The sequence below is a fragment of the Armigeres subalbatus genome, chromosome 1 (assembly GCF_024139115.2).
Source record: "Armigeres subalbatus isolate Guangzhou_Male chromosome 1, GZ_Asu_2, whole genome shotgun sequence".
In the NCBI taxonomy this organism is placed as follows: domain Eukaryota; kingdom Metazoa; phylum Arthropoda; class Insecta; order Diptera; family Culicidae; genus Armigeres; species Armigeres subalbatus.
In genome coordinates this window covers 278,308,652-278,323,950 of record NC_085139.1, presented here as the reverse complement: position 1 = coordinate 278,323,950, position 15,299 = coordinate 278,308,652, and the positions used below count along the sequence as shown (strand labels likewise).

Sequence of the window (15,299 nt, the reverse complement as noted above, 5' to 3'; positions counted from 1 at the left end):
AACATTCTTGATTCTCTGGACAGAGTGTATCCATTGTACTTGTCCCACGAGATACATACTAACGCACTGACAGCCATGGAAAAGCTTTCAATTAATAACTGAGGAAATGCTAACAGAATACTAAGTTGAAAAGCCGGTTAAGTTCCAGTTGGAATGTAGAGCCATAGAAAAAGAAGATGTCCAAGGTCCTCCAAAATGATCTTGAGTTAAGATAAAGATATGTACTGGAAGCACAATTACTAAGGGATGTAGAGCCATTGAAGAAGACGAAGAAGAAGAACAAAGTAAATTTTCGGGAACTACATATGTTGAGCAAATATTAGACATGTTGTTCTAGATTTCAGTTAGTATACTATGTTCTCTGTATTTTTGATATTGGAAGTATCAAACTTTTATTTTATTCATATAATTTATGTTTATTATACAAATCGTACTATCGTTCACTAATTTCATATGTATGTTTTTAACAGTTTCCTTTTTGTTCATTTAATTAACATCATACAACAATCATTGAAAAGGAAACAATTTCTGCTAACCCACTCCTATGTCTGTCTACAAAAATGATTACATGTGTTTGTTACACTAATAGATGTTACTAATTATTCACTTCATGTGGTATTAAAAACGCTATTACTGATAAACCCGAAAAGTTCAGTACACACTTAGCTCATTTTACAGTATTCGGTAAATTTTACCGAAATCTCAACCGCTGAACTGTTCGGTAAATTAATTTACAGATTTTTTGTAATTTTTCCATTGCTCAACTGTCAAAATCACCGAAAATCAGTAAAATAATTTACCGAACAGTTCAGCGGTTGAGATTTCGGTAAAATTTTACCGAAGTCGGCGATTTATTTTAAGTGTGTATAGGGTAAAACGACCTATTATGAAGGGGTTAAGCACCACGTCAAAACAAAGTTGATATCGAAAAATCTGTTTATCTTTTTTCAAATTGCAGTAGTCCAATAGGATGCTCATTAGTTCTAGTTTCGTAAATACAGTCGCCTCTCCACATCTCGATATTGAAGGGACCATCGAGATAGGGAGAGATCGAGGAATGGAAGGAAAAATGATATGGGTACTAGATCCAAAAACGCTTGTTGCTATGAATAACGACAACAAAACAAATGTCATTTCTTGTTGTTGATCTGTTTGTTATTATCCAAAGATGGTCTAGTAGCCTTTAAATTCGAACATATCGACATAAGGAGAGTGAATCCAGAACTAAGTACGATCAGAACACATCGAGATAGAGAGATATCGAGATAGGGAGGATATCGAGTTGTAGAATGCCAAAATGTACGTAAATTGAAGGGACCAAGGAAATTATCGACATAGGGAGAGATATCTACATCGAGATGTAGAGAGTCGACTGTATTACGTCAATTAGGTTCTGCAGCGTCTGGACGTAACCTCAAACTGATGACAGATTAGTAGCACAGATAACAGACATCGAGGCTAGAACAGATTTTACTCAAAAACCTGTGTAAATCAAAGTACGTTAGAATACTGACTGTGGCAATACGTCGTTTGGTGGCGCTAGGTGTCATTCATGGCGTCATGCGTACTACACTGAACAAAAACTTCCGGCGCATAATGAATGATTTTTGTCTCACCCAAGCCCCATGCCTATTATCGGATGATTTTTAAAAGATAATCACTCAATCCGATCCGCAGAAAGCCAAATTAATTGAAAGAAGATCATGTTTATTTCGTATTATTATCACGCAAACCATAATTAAAACAAAAACGTTGGGAATGATTATCATGCAGAATTCAACCATTGCATCAGTCATTTTATAGGTGAAAATGGGATCCAATTTCAACGATGTTTATATAGTTCTGTAGGGATTTTGTTGGTTATAAAACTATTTTCAAAATAAAGTGAATAAGAAAATAGGCAATCAGTTTCATTTATTTCTTTATGTTAATCTGCTGAGGGGCCATCCACAAAGTACGTCACGCTTCTGGGGGGGAGGGGGGGTTCCGAGCAGCGTGACGACTCATACAAAAATTTTAGAGGTGTAATACAAAAAGTGTGACAAAGGGGGGAGGGGGGTCGAAAACCGCCAATTTTTGCGTGACGTACTTTATGGATCTTCCCTGATGCGATTTAAACAATCATGCGATGCGACCGTATTTTTGCTGACAGCGCTGGTTGTTTCCACTCGTCATCAGTACCCTTGTCGTGGCACATCATTTCGGAATTGGTGTCTGGTAAAATGAAGGGAAAAAGGTCACTCATGGAACGAAGAAATATTTCAGCAAACATTACCTCCAAAGTAGAGCTCCCACTCAAAGGTGCGGGTATATTCACGTTCTGCAATGATGCTGCCAAAGAGGTTCGTTTTACCGAATTCCAGGTCGCGGGCTAATGACGATTACTTGTGAGTAGTCTACAGAAAAAAAAGTTTTTAATGGCATACATCATATTTCATATGTGCAGCTCACCGACACAACACGCTGTACGGTTGTTTACGATAATTCATTGCTCTTACCTATAATAAAGCGTCCTAATAAGTGAAATTGTGAGGAATCGTAGTTGCAGCTTGCTAGTTTTTCAGTACAGTAATTCAAACAAAATTAAAAGTAAATGATAAAGATGCAATGATTCCTAAAATGATAATTGACTATGTTTTTGAAAGAAAATATGTCAGGGGCTCATCTACATGAGACACTTCCATCAATAAAACAATATTCTAGCATCATTTAAATGACAATTAGGTTTAATCGTGTCGAAAATCTTTATCCAAAAAATTTTTATCCAACTGAATGATGAATCATTCTCTTTGTTTCGGATGCTTTCGTTCAGTGTAGAGGCCTGAATAAGAGAAACGCGGATAGGTATGTGCCGCCAATCGAACCGTCAAAAACAGCAGCCAATCGAGCAGGAGACCTGTCAAGCAGCCAATATATTGGCTCAAATACTGAAAACGGCCAAATTCGATTTTATGCAATTTTTAAATAAACAAAATTGAATGTATTTTACATTAGCTTGCAATAATATATGCAAGTCATTTATAGATTATGAAATAAAATTCCATTGTTTATTGGATTCTATTGTTAGGTGGTGTGGACACATAAAATAGCGGATTGTGAGATTTTATCTACATAAACCATTTCTTCCTTTTCATGTGTTGTTCTTTGATGAAGAAGATTGAATGCAGTGTTGGCAGAGTCATATTTTCTATCCGCGTTTCTCTTATTCAGGCCTCTAGTTCAGTGTAGCTGTCATATTTCATCAAACATTGCGCGCCAAAATGATACCAAACTTGCCGCCTCTTCCAGCACGTGATAACTGTTGATGTTTATTTTTCATGCACTATGGAACCAACAAGGTGAAAAAACAAATTCTGCAAAACGCATTTTCGTACCTTCAAACAACCTGATTCAATTGCCAAGTAAAGTTTCTGCTACTAATGCCACTTCTCATATTGTTTAATAAATAAATGCTTATAATAGTATTTTCAGATTGCGATTAGTTAAAATTGTTAACTACTGTCAATTTTTCATGATTCTTATACATTAATGTTAGTTTTGGGGAACCGAAAAACTCGCGGTTTGGTCGAGGTTAGGGAATACAATAATACAATAGGAAAGGGATGGAATTTAGGGTTCTTAATTAATTACAATGCTGATGTTTACACAGTTGAAATCCTTGGTAAAGAGAGATAGTGTTCCAAATAATTGTTTACTGCCGGAAATGCTAATTATATTCTTACTTATACACAGCCTGAATTGAATAACTAAACAGGACATGAAAAATTGAAGAATCATGAATATACTTGAGCACAAATTATGACCTTTTCATCCTTTTAGGGTCTGTCTCATTTGGAGAATTAAACTGAAATTAAACTTAAAAGTGACATTTCAATAATTATCAAATAACCCTGCTCACAGAGCAAGATTACTTTTGACAGATATCGAATCATTTTGCATCGATGTCTTATTGGAATTGCTGGATAGCACCAGCCATTCTTATGGCCGGGTGATTTTCTAATTTTCGAACTGTCACTTTTAAGTTTAATTCTCCAAATGAGACAGACCCTTAGTGCTTCGCAGCTGGCTGTTACGATGACTGTGGCCCAATGGAAAGGATGGTAAAGATTCAAAAGAAGTAACAATAATGAAAATACAAACAAAGGCGGTAGCTTCTGTTCACACACGAAACATCTCAGGGAACATCCATAAATTTCATAACGCTTAGAGGGGTGGCCTGGAAGTGTGAAAATTTATACAAAAATTCTAGATACCTAATTCATATACAAACTGTAACATAGGAGAGAGCTGGGTGGTGCGGATAGAATCGATTTGGTTGTCAAACTGAAGCCAAATTTTTCTATTGTGCCGGAGCCAAACATTGAAGATTGTGGTTATGTTCGATTTAGATCTTATATCGAGAAGTATTGTTATTATTTGGGGATGACATAAAAATAAACTTAGTTTGAGTTTTGTATTTCTTGTAAAGTATTCACATTATATTTCGAGTGGATAATTAGTAGGAATGCAACTAAAAAGCACTCGTTATGAAATTTTACGAGAATCAGCAGCTGATTGGAGCAGGAATATATGTATAACATCGTAAAGTCATGTAGAGTCTCGCGCATTTTTGCGCCTTCATGCAGCATGGAAAGATAAATTCGAAGAGCGGGAAATGCAGAACCTAATGGATTTTGACACTTGAGCGGGTATTCACTCAAACAAAAGTTCATATTGTGTTCATTTACGATCCGCTTAAACGTCATAATTTCTTAGGGGAGTTCATTTTGCGTTAGTCTATTCGCGAAGTCGAAGCAAATTCTGCTCTTCCCTCCTATGGGAAATCCCATTGCTATCTGTCAGAGTTTGAGTGTAACATGGCCGCCATCCCCTCCTCTCTGTTGCTCTACTGCAGCGGTTCTCATCCTTTTTCTTGAGAGGTACCCCTTCGAACTTTTGCACTAATTGAGGTACCCCCTCTCGGGTACTTCTGGTACGGGTCAATGCGGCCAATTATCTTGAAAAAATAATTCCGAGCCCTTTCAAGGGAGGCTTCTGAGCTTTTGAATCCCTTTGAAGTAGGCTTCCGCGCCTCTTGATAAGCGGCGTCTGACCCTTTGTATCTTGAAAGGACGCTTCTGAATCTCTTGAAAGTAGGCTCCCAAGCTTCCTGAAAAAAAATGTCGAGGTTCTTGAAGCGAGGCTTCTAAACCTCTTGAAAAGAAGCTTCCAAACCTTTTAAATGGATCTTGAAAGAAAGTTTCGGAGCCTCTTGAATCCCTTTAAAGTAGGCTTCCGCGCCTCTTGATAAGCGGCGTCTGACCCTTTGTATCTTGGAACGCTTCTGAACCTTTTGAAAGTAGGCTCCTAAGTCTCCTGAAAGAAAAATTTCGAGGTTCTTGAAGCGAGGCTTCCCCAGTAACATGTTTGTTTTATGCTGGTTTTATGGAGGTCATGAATACCACATTATGGTTTTGAAGACTGGTATAAAACCAAAAAGGTTACTTGGGTTCTAAACCTCTAGAAAAGAGGCTTCCAAACCTTTTAAATGGATCTTGAAAGAAAGTTTCGGAGCCTCTTGAAAGGAGGCTTCAGACCTTCTTGAAAGATGGCTTCCGTCCCTCTTGAAAGGAGGCTTCCGAGCCTCTTGAAAGGAGGCTTCCGAGCCTCTTGAAAGGAGGCTTCCGAGCCTCTTGAAAGGAGGCTTCCGAGCCTCTTGAAAGGAGGCTTCCGAGCCTCTTGAAAGGAGGCTTCCGAGCCTCTTGAAAGGAGGCTTCCAGGCCTCTTGGAAGGAGGCTTCCGGGCATCTTGAAGAAGGCTTCTAAGTCTCTTGAAAGGAGGCTTCTGAGCCTCTTGAAAGGAGGCTTCTGAGCCTCTTGAAAGGAGGCTTCTGAGCCTCTTGAAAGGAGGCTTCTGAGCCTCTTGAAAGGAGGCTTCTGAGCCTCTTGAAAGGAGGCTTCCGAGCCTCTTGAAAGGAGGCTGCTGGGCCTCTTGAAAGGAGACTTCTGAGCCTCTTGAAAGGAGGCTTCTGGGACTCTTGAATGGAGGCTTCTGAGTCTCTTGAAAGGAGGCTTCTGAGCCTCTTGAAAGGAGGCTTTTGAGCCTCTTGAAAGGAGGCTTTTGAGCCTCTTGGAAGGAGGCTTCTGAGCCTCTTGAAATGAGGCTTCTGAGCCTCTTGAAAGGAGGCTTCTGAGCCTCATAAAAGGAGGCTTCTGAGCCTCTTGAAAGGAGGCTTCCGAGCCTCTTGAAAAAGGAGGCTTCCGAGCCTCTTGAAAAAGGAGGCTTCTGAGCCTCTTGAAAGGAGGCTTCTGAGCCTCTTGAAAGGAGGCTTCTGAGCCTCTTGAAAGGAGGCTTCTGAGCCTCTTGAAAGGAGGCTTCTGAGCCTCTTGAAAGGAGGCTTCCGAGCCTCTTGATAGGAGGCTTCCGAGCCTCTTGATAGGAGGCTTCCGAGCCTCTTGAGAGGAGGCTTCCGAGCCTCTTGAAAGGAGACTTCCGAGCCTCTTGAAAGAAGACTTCCGAGCCTCTTGAAAGAAGACTTCCGAGCTACTTGAAAGGAGGCTTCCGAGCCTCTTGAAAGGAGGCTTCCGAGCCTCTTGAAAGGAGGCTTCCGAGCCTCTTGAAAGGAGGCTTCCGAGCCTCTTGAAAGGAGGCTTCTGAGCCTCTTGAAAGGAGGCTTCTGAGCCTCTTGAAAGAAGGCTTCTGAGCCTCTTGAAAGAAGGCTTCCGAGCCTCTTGAAAGAAGGCTTCCGAGCCTCTTGAAAGGAGGCTTCCGAGCCTCTTGAAAGTTGAAAGGAGGCTTCCGAGCCTCTTGCAACGAAGCAACCGGGCTTTACTGAAAAAAAAATCTTTCATGTCTCTCAAACGAAGGATTCCGAACCATTATATTCTCGATTTTAGTTCAGAAGTATATTCTTCACGTATTATTCATCCTTTTGTTCTGAACAGGTATATAGATTGCATTAAATAAAAAAAATGTTCATTTGCGTTTTGTTTCGCAGCCCTTCGTACATTGTGCTGGTTGTGGAAGGCAGGAATCAATTGGCTTTGATTCATTGATCGCATTTAATATTATGTACAAGACAAAATTTTGAAATAAAAAATACACAATTATTAAAACATTATCAATGAGTTTCGATTGGAATTGTTATACGTCCGCCATTACGCATTTTTGTCCGAGGTACCCCCTAGGGTCAGCGAAGGTACCCCCAGGGGTACATGTACTCCAGGTTGAGAACCGCTGCTCTACTGTAAAAACCCATAAAGAACTGTCATTGTTTGTGTGAAGAATTTTGCTTCGACTTCGCGAATTGTGCTAAACGTGTGTTGTTCTGTTTTTATCACAATAAAAACAAACTAGGGAAAAAGTAGGTAAAACCGACACCTTAAGCTACCTTACAGCTCGCCAAACCATGAAGCAATTTTCCGGTCTAGGAATTTAATTATTTATTTATTTATTAGCAGACTAAGACCGGAATGGCCTGTGCAGTGCACAAAAGTCTTCTCCATTCAGCACGTCACCAACCACGCAGTCTGCGGAGGGTCCGCAAATCGTTCTCCACCTGATCGATCCACCTTGCCCGCTGTGCACCACGCCTTATTGTTCCCGTCGGATCGTTGTCGAGAACCATTTTCACGGTGGCGAACTCTATTCGATCGGAGCGTTTTGCGGACTCCACGACTTAGTGCCATGATGCGTCTCCAAATTTCTCTGCTGGTACCATTATCGGCGATCACCAGTGAGCCCAAGTACACACATCCTTCCACCTCGATTTTGTCACCACCAATACAAACTCGTGGTGAGTGGCTTACGCTGTCCTTTCTTGCGCCACTTCCTATCATGTATTTCGTCTTCGACGTGTTGATGACTAGTCCAATCCGTTTAGCTTTGCTTTTCAGTCTGATGTAGGCTTCCTCCATCCTCTTAAAGTTACGTGCCATAAAATCAATGTCGTCGGCGAAACCAAATAACTGGACGAACTTTGTGAAAATTGTTCCACTCGTGTCAATCGCTGCCCTTCGTATTACTCCCTCCAAAGCGATGTTGAATAGTAGACACGAAATACCATCACCTGCCGTAACCCTCTGCGCGTTTCAAAGGGACTCGAGAATGCCCCTGAAACTCGAACTACGCACATCATCCGATCCATTGTCGCCTTGATCAACCGTATCAGTTTATCCGGAAATCCGTTTTCGTGCATTAGCTTCCATAGCTGGTCCCGATCAATTGTATCATATATGCGGTTTGGAAGTCGATAAATAGATGATGTGTGTGCACGTTGTATTCGCGGCATTTCTGCAATACCTGACGTACGGCGAACACCTTATCGGTGGTAGAGCGTTCACCCATAAAACCCGCCTGGTACTGCCCTACGAACTCTCTTGCATTTGGAGTTAGTCGGCGGCATAAAATTTGGGAGAGTGCCTTGTAGGCGGCGTTCAGCTATGTGATTGCGCTGGATTGTACTTGGTAGTTGGTCAACTCAGGGGGCTTCGTTGTTTTTCAGCCGGCCGATCTCCTCCTGGATTTCCTGGAGATTCGGAGCCGGAAGTCGCATGTCCTGCACGCGTGCTCCTAGGTTCATTACCATACCGCCACCGTTGTCTGCTTCATCGCCATTCAGGTGCTCTTCGTAGTGCTGCCGCCACCTTTAGATCACCTCACGCTCGTTTGTTAGAAGGTTCCCGTTCATGTACATGTCGTCCAACTGCAAATCACTGTTTTTGGATGTTTCTGCATACATTTTTCCATATAAACTTTCAACGAGTTTAGCACTGCTCAAACGTTGACCGATTTTGCTGAAATTTCGTCCAGAGCATCAAGGCATCAAATAGAGCCGAATAAGAGGGCGGCACATCAAAAAATTTGAAAAAGTGTTTTTTAAGCCAATATCGGCTCTATGGACCAGCTGGATTGCTCAATAATGCACGGATACATCGTTCAGAACTTGGTTGATCGAATAGATCACATTTTCTAAACTTCAGGACATTCTGGAGAACCGAAAATGTCTATACTAGCATGTAAAAGTAATGATTGTAATCACATCAGCTCAATGGACCTGCTGGGATATTCAAAGATGCATGAATGCGTCGTTTAGGGCTTGGTTGATCGGGCATATCACTTATTGTGGGCTTCAGGACGTTTTGGAGACCCTGAAATAGTTTGCGCCCCCACTTTGAGAGAAGTTAAGAATGCCATCCAACAGCTAAAAACCAAAAAAGCAGCTGGTCAGGATGGTATCGGAGCTGAGCTCATAAAGATGGGCATGGAAAACTGGCCTACCTACAAAGTGATATCCTAGATTATATTCCGTCGTCCGTCGCCATTAGTGAATGAGTTCGTGGGAAGTTATCAAGCAGGCTTCGTTGACGGCCGCTCGACAACGACCAGATCTTTACTGTACGGCAAATCCTTCAAAAATTCCGTGAACACCGGGTACCAATGCACTGGTCATCGATTTCAAAGCGGTATACGACATTATACACCGCGTAGAGCTATCATAAGGATGAGAACAGCTTTTCTGGGAAGCTCTCCAGACTGATAAAAGCATCGGTTGATGGTGTGCTAAACTGTGTGAAAATTTCAAGAGACTAAGCCAAGGTGATGGATTTTCGTGTCTATTGTTCGATAATGCGCTAGGTGTTATGCGGAAAGCCGGGCGTAACAGCCGGGGTACGATTTTCAACAGATCCAGTCCATTTATTTGTTTCGCGGATGACATGGACCAAACATTTGTAAAGGTGGCAGAACTATACACCCGCTTGAAACGTGAGGCGACAAAAGTTGGACTGGTGGTGAATTCATCGAAGGCAAAGTACATGCTAGTGGGCGGAACCGAGCGCGTCTGGAAAACAGTTTTACGATAGACGGGGATACTTTTGAGCTGGTCGATGAATCTCTATGCCGGACAGAAACTCTACAAAGATGGTGTTAGAATTCAACCCGGCTGGTACAAGAAGGCGTGGAGCGCAGCGAGCGAGGTGGGCTGACAAGGTACAGAACGACTTGGCGAGCGTGGGGCGCAATCGAGGAAGAAGCGATGTGACCACGAATCGTGTATTGTGGCATCAAATTATTGATTCAGTGTTATCTGTTCAGATTTAAGCTAAATGAATGAATGAAATGGATGTGTTTAATTAATTCGAAACTTATTTTGTGCGATCAATATTCATTTTGCTTTGCATCGAGATCAACAATTTGTTCTTTATTTATCCGTAAACAGCATGAATAGAATTTGAAAGTAAAATATACATACTTCTTTACTGTTTTGAACAGTTTTGATTATTAAGCTACAATCGTATAGCATTATTGTTGTTAAATACCTTGGCTGTGCATATGCACAGCACATGTTTCGAAATGCACAAATTGATATGAAATTTGCGAAAAAGAATACACGTGTCTTGGAGAGACTCAAACCCTCAACCTCTCTCTAGATAGGCGTGATAACTCCTACACAACAAGACAACTTAAAGGTCAACTTGCGGAAAAGCCCTTAGAATCCGAGTACGAACCTAAACCACGGTTAACTCTTTTTTGCTAATTGAATATCTTTCGGATGCTTGATTTACCCAATCGTCATATGTGCTTCACTGTTGAATCTACATAGTCAAGCGAGCCCACATTTTTTATTATCGACAACTTTATTGTTATTGACGATTGCTGACATCTCATGCAACTGACAGCGGTCTATATGCATACATGCCCAGGACATGATTATTTTCAAGCTAAGAGCTTTAGATGGGGGTGTCGATAGCCTGTTAAAACAGTGAATTGACGTTTGTCCCATAGAACAATGGATAATCTTCTTACGTGTTTAAACAATCGATTGCCCCAAATTGATCCTTTTTGGAGCGATATGATTTTTTGGCAAATAAGGGGGTAAAATCAGCCAACACTGATTAATCAATCTTTAGCCAGTTTCAAAACTACCAATCACTTACCTTTACTTATCAATAGAAATATTTGAGATTTTATATTTTGATCACTGTCTGATGATGTTTCAAACGTTAGAGGAAATGTTGAAAAAAATGTGTAATCATGTTTTACAATCTAAAGCAGACCATGGTGTTCCTAATTATCATTTTTCCCCAAGCAACATGATTTCGAATCGATGACATTTCAAGATGATATCATTTCACAACTCTCAGATATAAAACAACCAAGAATTCCCGAACAAGATATCATTCCTGAATATACCATCCAACCAGTCAGTTCTTCGCTTAGACAAAATGAAAAGTAAGTGAACCTCCTTATTATCACCAAATGTGTCTCCTGTAGCCAAAACCTTTCTTTCAACAGCCATCATCGTCTTCCTCGCCCTTGTGGCCCTCGCCCTTGGCCAGTGCGTTCGCGATGACAGCAACGGACAACCGGCCTGCAATGCCGTCGAACTGGCGCAAGGACTCTGGCGCAACAACTGGGATCCCACCGCCTACTGGCAGTGCACGACGTTGAACACCCCAGCCACCCCCCAACGCTGCCCGACCGAGGGAATGTTCGATTCCGCCACGCTGACTTGCATCCGCTGGGACCAGTGGGTCTGGACCGAAACCTGCAAGCCACCGAGCGCACTTTGAATGCACTGATTAAGCGAGAAAGATGGTTTTCGGAAATAAATTAGCTATCTAAGCGAATGTTTGGTTTCACTTTCCATTTCACGGTCAATTTATCTTATCGTGAACAAAAAGATAGCAAAAATTTCGTCGATTCATTTTGCGAACATGCTTGCAAAATTGATAAAAATAAGGAACAATTCGATTGGATGAATATGAGAAAGGGAACAAAGAATCCATTTTGTGCTTACTGTCCTTGTTGTTGCCTAAAAAATTGTTTAGTTTCTGTCTGCACTTGCATGCTTTAGAATAGAATTTCAAAATTACGTCAGGTTTTCAGGGGCAAAAATCTACAAAATCAACAACAGGAAACAGAGAACACAGTTTTTTTTATCTTTACTCAGTTGCAGCATGCACGAAACAAATACTTTCAGGTGTGCAATTAATTGACAGTTATGCCATCAAAAATGCAAGGTGTGGCAATTGTGACAGCCAGTTTTGTACTCTGTCATGATTGCCCTTGGGGCATATCAAACTTTGCCGGCACACAACTTCCTGTGTTAGATGGTTAGATAATTTGAGAGATTCTTTTCGTGCCTGTGCTGTCAAAATTTGGAACGAATTACCTCGTAATCATTGAAGCGAAACGACATTTGTCTCTTTCAAACGAAATATGAGCATTCACTTCAATTCCCAATAGTACTTTGGTATGAAATTACTTATATTATTGTATTAGAATATAGTACATAGTTGCGTAAGCTTCTAAAACTGTTAAGTGGTTACCCGAGCAGCACAAGTCAGACAAAAATTGTTTTGGCAACTTGATTGTGACTAAATCTGGTCACATATTGGTTTCAGTAACCTATGTGTAACAAGTGTGCTACTAGGGTATTTATGCGATTATAAAGATTATGTAGATAAATAAATAGATTACTTCCATAATTAGAATATTTAGATTTGTTTTGTCTGAGATGCTTGCACTATGTGATTTTGTAATTGCTATTTCTTCCAGGCTGGATGGCCTGAATTTTTGGAATATTATCCACATGAGCTCTGTTAAGTTTTTAGATTTTTGTCTTTATTAACCCTTTTGTTACCGACAAAAAAAAACGCCCTTACGTTACCGATAGGGTACCCGAATACCCACGGACTTAAAATGATCATAACATTGTCAGTTTGCCACCGATTTTGACGATTTTGGTTGCTACGGGTGCAGGAACTTACCCGTTATTCGATACATGTTACGTAGAACCGTTTCGGATTACCTGGTTACCGGAATTATGGATTAACTGGGCCAAGTCCCAAAATATGTATAAATTGAAGACATGTATTCTACCAAATAAAGATTTCTTAAGTCATGACAAATAAACTTTGTTGGAAATAAAAAGAATATAACTTAACTACGCTACAGGACCATCTTATGATTCAATCCCGGAACGGTTATCCCGGAAACAGGTTCCCGTGGGGCCTAAAGTGGCCACATACTCATTTTGAAGAAACCCTTGCAATATAGGTATTAAAGTTCATGAAATTGTTTCGGAAGCATGATCTTTGGGTTTTTAGGCCATAGGATGGCTTGACAACGGACCGGTAATTCTCAAACAGGTTTCCCTTATTTAGAAGAAACTCTGGCTATCTTCTGTTTCCGTTATTTCTTGTCAAAAAGACTTTAAAAATTCTTGACACGTACTCAGAAATGATTTATAATAAACCACAGACGCTGTTATTTTATTAACCCTTAAAGGCGCAAGGCGATTTTTTTTAGAAATCGTCGAAAGTATTTTTAGCGTAAACTACTATTAAAATTATTAACATTAAACGTATTTTCGGTTTGTTGTTGTAAAACAACATTGCGCATTTAAGGGTTAAAATAATTGTTTTTTGCTGAATACCGATACCAATATTTAAAAACTATTTTTAAAAAATCCTCCCCCACTCGTCGGATGTTTTTTGCCAAAAAATAATATTTTGAGGGGGCAACAAAATAAAATTCGGACAATTTTGAAGATTTTCCAAACATTTTTTAACAAATCCGAGGAGTTTTTTGTTTTTTTTTTTTATTTTAATATTTTTTTTTATCCACCCCCCCCATCCTCTTGGCGTTCCGGAGACCAGTAGGACAAAATGTTAATTAAATCATTGTAACGACCTACTGTACAAAAATAAAAAGAACGTTACAAACGGGGACGTATCAAAATCGGATCGTAAATGTGATAAAGTCGGAGATAGACAAAATCGGGTCAACACTGTCTCACTTTTCACTTGTCTCTTCTCATTTCTTTCATTTCACTTTTCACTTTTTACTATTCTATTTCCACTTTTTACTTCTCACTTCTCACTGCTCACTTCTCACTGCTCACTTCTCACTATTCACTTCTCACTTGTCATTCGACCTAATAACCATTCGGCCTAATGTCCGTCCGGCCTAACGGCCATTCGGCCTAATGACCCAGCATCAGACCCATCTTCTTGAAAAACATGTTTCCGGAACAATTCCAAGAATTTTGATGCCAGGGTCTCTTCCAAATGAGTTTGTGGCCACTAAAGGTCCTTCGGGATCCTGTTCCAGGATGACTGTTCCGGTTGATATCCATCCTATGGTCTCAACTACATGGAAAACATATTTCCGGAACAATTCCAAGAATTTTGATACCCATATTGACAGGGTTTCTTCCAAATGAATTTATGGTCACTTCAGGCCCTACGGGAACCCGTCTCAGAATGACCATTCCGGTTGATAAAACATGTTTCAGGAACAATTCCAAGATTTTTGATACCCATATTGCCAGGGTTTCTTCAGAATGAATTTGTGGCCACTATATTGCCCACGGGAACCTTCTGAGTTCCGAGTCCAAACGATCAGGAGGTCCTAATACATTGTGAAGTAATAATCCTCGAATTTTCTATGAAACTGGTAGCTCAGGATACAAGAAATCATCATTTGTATTCTATAAGATCAACTTCTCCATTTTTGAGACATAGTCTAGCAAATCCGGAACTCCGAAACTGCTAACCAGGTAATCTGGACCGGTCCTTTGTGACATGGATCGGATAGAGGATGAATTTCTTAATCCATAGCAAACGGAATCGTCCAAATCGGTTGAGAACTGACGAAGTAATGGTCATACCAAAATCGTGGATACACGGGTACCCTGTCGGTACGTTACGAGGTAAAAATATTCAGAAGCCCCTCTTGAAGCCCCCCCTTACTGGATTTTCATTTTGATACCACCCAAATTAAAAATTTTGCAGAGTTTGAAGATGTCACGGAGTTTCAATTTCCTGCGATGTTCAGAACCCTAAAAAATTACACTTGAAAACGAAAAAGGTACCCGGGTACTACCCTGTCGATAACATTTTCAGCCCTAGGCTGGATCATCTCCTTTAGTGAGAATGTTGAGTTCGACCACTACCTCGTTGCGGTATTCGAAACTCTCGACGGTGTGCAAAACGCGTCGAAGGCGAACGTCGCGGCTTAACATTGGCCAGTCACAAGACGATAGACTAGCTCAAGACTAAGCGCAGCAGATGGAAGTGACACTTCCAACGGAAGAGCAGCTAGGCGCAGCTTCTCTCAAAGACGGCTGAAGATATATTCGATCCTCCATTGGTAGCACCGCAACCATTGCACTAGCCACGGTGCCCCCGGATAAGAGAAACGACTGGTATGACGGTGAAAAGAGCGCCAGCAGAAAGATCGAGACCGTGAAGAGACACAGCAACTGTACCGTGCTAATAACGCACGAAAGTTGCCGCAGCCTGATATGTGTA

General features: G+C 40.8%; 2 protein-coding genes across 12 annotated transcripts in view; one reads left to right on the top strand and one right to left on the bottom strand.

Moving 5' to 3' along the window:
- The window catches only part of LOC134207634 (cation-independent mannose-6-phosphate receptor), a 614,852-nt gene that overhangs the window by 18,059 nt on the left and 581,494 nt on the right, over positions 1 to 15,299 (bottom strand). The window lies entirely within an intron of this gene.
- Positions 11,096 to 11,609, top strand: LOC134214729 (uncharacterized). The gene is made up of 2 exons (XM_062694054.1): positions 11,096 to 11,211; positions 11,275 to 11,609. The coding sequence occupies exons 1-2, from the start codon at positions 11,205 to 11,207 to the stop codon at positions 11,550 to 11,552; spliced, it is 285 nt and encodes a 94-aa protein (XP_062550038.1). The 5' UTR covers positions 11,096 to 11,204; the 3' UTR covers positions 11,553 to 11,609.